Source organism: Clupea harengus, chromosome 21, assembly GCF_900700415.2.
Source record: "Clupea harengus chromosome 21, Ch_v2.0.2, whole genome shotgun sequence".
Classification (NCBI taxonomy): Eukaryota; Metazoa; Chordata; class Actinopteri; order Clupeiformes; family Clupeidae; genus Clupea; species Clupea harengus.
In genome coordinates this window covers 26,080,362-26,085,361 of record NC_045172.1, presented here as the reverse complement: position 1 = coordinate 26,085,361, position 5,000 = coordinate 26,080,362, and the positions used below count along the sequence as shown (strand labels likewise).

The following is a 5,000-nucleotide window of genomic DNA, read 5'->3' as shown; positions in this document are numbered from 1 at the left end:
TGTGTGTGTGTGTGTGTGTGTGTGTGTGTGTGTGTGGATACTGTGTGGATAGTAGGGGTGGGAATCTCTTGGCACCTCACGATTCGATTCGATTCCGATTCAGAGGTCAACGATTCGATTCTAAACCGATTCTCGATTCTAAACCGATTATCGATTCTAAACCGATAAAACGATTATCGATGCATCTTGATTTTTAAAACATTTGAGTTTGCTACTCAGAGTCTCAAATCACTTCCTACTTTGTGTTTGATAATTAAAGAAAATCAACAGATCTATTTTTTTATTAGAGAAAAAGTGTGTCCTTGTCACAATTATGACTTTCTATGAACAATGCAATAATCGATGCAGCTTGCATTTCAACACAAAATGAATGTGTAAAAAAAAAAAAAAAAAAAAAAAAAAAAATATTATTTTTTATTTTTTTTTTATTTAAAAAAAAAATCGATTATGAACTTTTCTGAATCGAGACAGAATCGTTCTAGAGAGAATCGAGAGAAATCGAAAAATCGATTTTTTCCCCCACCCCTAGTGGATAGTGTTTGGATATCTTCCTGTTTGGTGCAGCACTGAAATGTGTCCCCCTCCCCCCCAGGCGTGTAGGAACCCAATCTGTCTGGATCTCTCCCCTAACCTGCTCCACGGCAGACTGACTGGGAACAAGGTGGTCAACTGGGACATCAAGGTATAGAGAGGTCACACACACACACACACATACACACCACTCTCAGTCACACAGACACACACAGACACACACTCACACACACACACACACACACTCACACACTCCCTCTGTCCCAGGACATGATCAACTGTATCGGTGGGATGCCTGTGCTGCTGCCCACACACACACACACACACACACACACACACACACACACACACACACACACACACACACACACTCACACACTCTCTCTCTGTCTCAGGACATGATCAACTGTATCGGTGGGATGCCAGTTCTGCTGCCCATCCTGGAGCAGCTCACGCTGCTGACCCCAGATCAGACGGAATCCACGGGGTCGGAGGTCATCTCCCCTGACCTCTCCACACCCGCGGACGGAGACTGGGTCATCCTGCCCTCCAACAGGGCATCAGGTGTGTGTGTGTGTGTGTGTGTGTGTCTGTGTGTGTGTGTGTGTGTCTGTGTGTGTGTGTGTCTGTGTGACTGAGAGTGGTGTGTCTGTGTGTGTGTGTGTGTGTGTGTGTGTGTGTGTGTGTGTGTGTGTGTGTGTGTGAGTGTGTGTGTGTGACTGAGAGTGGTGTATATGTTTTAATAGTAATAATACAGCCCTTCTGTGTGTGTTTTTATGAATGAAATGTTCCTTTATGCTTGTCTGAGTTTGTTTATATTTGCATGTCATCTTTGTGATTGCTCAACTGTATTGTGTGTGTGTGTGTGTGTGTGTGTCTGTGTGTGGTGTGTATGTCTGTACTGTCTGTGTGTACTGTCTGTGTGTGTGTGTACTGTCTGTCTGTGTGTGTGTGTCTGTCTGTGTCTGTGTGTGTCTGTGTGTGTGTGTGTGTGTGTGTGTGTGTGTGTGTGTGTGTGTGTGTGTGTGTACTGTCTGTCTGTGTGTGTGTGTGTGTCTGTGTCTGTCTGTGTCTGTGTGTGTGTGTGTGTGTGTGTCTGTGTCTGTCTGTGTGTGTGTGTGTGTGTGTGTGTGTGTGTGTGTCTGTGTCTGTGTGTCTGTGTGTGTGTGTCTGTGTCTGTGTCTGTGTCTGTGTCTGTGTGTGTGTGTGTGTGTGTGTGTGTGTGTGTGTGTGTGTGTGTGTGTGTGTGTGTGTGTGTGTGTGTGTGTGTGTGTGTGTCTCAGAGGCGCGTCTGGAGAAGAACCTGGTGGCCACTTTCCTGCTGACTGTGAAGCACTTCCTGCAGAGACACCCCATCAACCAGGAGAGTCTGCTACACACACACGCAGTCACAACACTGGGAGCACTGCTGCAGAAGGTTAGACACACACACACACACACACACACACACACACACACACACACACACCCCATCAACCAGGAGAGTCTGCTACACACACACGCCGTCACAACACTGGGAGCACTGCTGCAGAAGGTTAGACACACACACACACACACACACACACACACACACACCCCATCAACCAGGAGAGTCTGCTACACACACACGCCGTCACAACACTGGGAGCACTGCTGCAGAAGGTTAGACACACACACACACACACACACACACACACACACACACACACACACACCATCAACCAGGAGAGTCTGCTACACACACACGCAGTCACCACACTGGGAGCACTGCTGCAGAAGGTTAGACACACACACACACACACACACACACACACCCCATCAACCAGGAGAGTCTGCTACACACACACGCAGTCACAACACTGGGAGCACTGCTGCAGAAGGTTAGACACACACACACACACACACACACACACACACACACACACACACCCCATCAACCAGGAGAGTCTGCTACACACACACACAGTCACAACACTGGGAGCACTGCTGCAGAAGGTTAGACACACACACACACACACACACACACACACACACACACACCCATCAACCAGGAGAGTCTGCTACACACACACGCAGTCACAACACTGGGAGCACTGCTGCAGAAGGTTAGACACACACACACACACACACACACACACACACACCCCATCAACCAGGAGAGTCTGCTACACACACACGCAGGCACCAATGCGTGATGATGCACGTATGTGTGTGATAATGCACGTATGTGTTTGTTTGTTTATGCATGTGTGTGTGTGTGTGTGTGTGTGTGTGTGTGTGCAGCTCCCGGCCTTCCTGGTGGACGTGAGTGTGTTGGTGGCGGTGCAGCTGCTGATGGAACAGGTGACGTGTGAGAAGAACGCCCCGCTGTTGCAGAAGCTCCACACACACCTGCTCTTCAACTTCAGCCTCTGGAACCAGGGAGACTTCCCCCTGCGCATCGGTGAGTGTGTGTGTGTGTGTGTGTGTGTGCGTGTGTGTGTGTGTGTGTGTGTGTGTGCAGAAGCTCCACACACACCTGCTCTTCAACTTCAGCCTCTGGAACCAGGGAGACTTCCCCCTGCGCATCGGTGATTGTGTTTGTGTGTGAGTGTGTGTGTGTGTGTGAGTGTGAGTAATCTCATCTCTGGCATGTGTGTTGTCTGTGGTTCTGTCCTTCTGTCGTCACCTAAAGAAGGTGTGTGTGTGTGTGTGTGTGTGTGTGTGTGTGTGTGTGTGTGTGTGTGTGTGTGTGTGTTTTCTTCCCCTCCCAGGCCACATCCAGTACATGTCCACCGTCATCAAAGACAGCAGGAAGCAGTTTAGGAAGAGGTATGGAGTTCAGTTCCTGCTGGACACCATCCGCCTCTACTATGGGTAAGACTACATCTCCCAGAATGCCCTCTCTTTTCCAACTTGTAGTCTCTCTGTTCACCCTGTCTGTCTTCTTTAGTTACTCTCTTACAGTGATAATGACTAAGGCCTCGAGGTCTCGCACACACACACACACACACACACACACACACACACACTCACACACTCCCTCTGATAGTGATTAAGGCCACCCATTCAGTAGGTACATTAAGCAAGACGATTGTATCAATTTGGTGTTGGCTGATTAACTCACACAGCAATACCTTTTTGTCCACTAGATGGCAGCACACAACAGAAAGATGTCCCCTCTAGCTACATAGAGTAGCTATAGTTACAGGTGGAAAGCTATGGAAGAAAGTTGCATCCAGGAGCCTTCATAAGCAAAAATGATGTGGCTACACAATAAATTATCCCACTTATTCATTATTCACATTACTCAAATGTTGTATGATGTAACATAGCTTAACAGGACACATGATATGTCCAGTAACAACATAAAGAGGGGGGCAACATGTAAGTCAAAACCAACAATATTTATTGACTGATCTTGAAAGTAGTGGCTTACAAAAGCAAAATAAGTCATCACATAGAAAATAACTCCGTGTTAGTGCAAGAAGCGAATATTCACACCGTGAAAACTATGAAAAGGGACAGTGGTATATGAAATACAGACCGCGCTCACAGCCTGCTAGCCACGATTTTCTTTCGTACCAATTCTTGGAAAATCCTCGGGTGTAGGATTTCCTTAATAGGTCCTAATTGTTTTGTTGTCAATTTATCTTCATTAGTACGCCGACTAAAAGGAGTTTCTTTCAAAGAGCGAATCGAGTAGTTGCACTGAACGTTAGCCATCTTGACAGAATGTGACTTTATCAAAGCCGTATGACGTCCTTATACGCAATTACGTATTAGAGATTGCATTGAGAGCCCTGTTTTGTGAAAAAAATGGATTTAACATGAGAGTCTATGAGAGAGGTCTGGGGCGATTTTCATTTTGCCCAAAATCGCCCCAAAAAGGGCCGGGACCATTTGAAGCACAACTTTAGCCTGATTGGTCAACGACATTCAGAGGCAGATCAGACGGTCTAGTGGTAGAATCGGACAGAAATCTCCTTTTCCCGTTTGGCAGTGCGTCGTCCAAATGGACAAACCGCCCCTGCTCTCTTCATTACAGAAATCTTTTTCTCTCTCTCTCCCTCCCTCCCTCCCTCCCTCTCTCTCTCTCTCTCTCTCTCTCTCTCTCTCCAGCAGTAACCCCAGAGAGGGTGAGACCCTGAGCGAGGATGACATCCGCACCATCCGAGCGTCCCTCTGTGGCCTCCTCAAGTACTACGTCAGCAAGGGCCTCACCCAGGAGGAGCTGCAAAGCATTCTGGGATACATCGCCGCCATCGGAGACGAGGAGCAGGTGAGGGAGGGGCTTGTAAAGGGTGGTTTTGATTGGCTAAGGTAAAGATGGGGGAGGGGAATGTGTTAAGGGAAGATATGAAGGACAGCGGCAGTTTAGAGGAAGTGCCTTGGGTTGGAGGGTGTGTGTGTGTGTGTGTGTGTGTCCGCAAATGCGTGTGTGTGTGTGTGTGTGTGTGTGCGCAAATGCTTGTGTGTGTGTGCTCAAATGCTTGTGTGTGTGTGTGTGT

General features: G+C 47.7%; 1 protein-coding gene across 1 annotated transcript in view; it reads left to right on the top strand.

Moving 5' to 3' along the window:
* Positions 1-5,000, top strand: part of nbeal1 (neurobeachin-like 1) — an 80,686-nt gene that overhangs the window by 36,728 nt on the left and 38,958 nt on the right. The window contains 6 exon segments of the mRNA XM_042702820.1: positions 593-682; positions 927-1,095; positions 1,815-1,948; positions 2,794-2,953; positions 3,264-3,366; positions 4,615-4,771. Coding sequence (XP_042558754.1) covers positions 593-682; positions 927-1,095; positions 1,815-1,948; positions 2,794-2,953; positions 3,264-3,366; positions 4,615-4,771 — 813 coding nt within the window.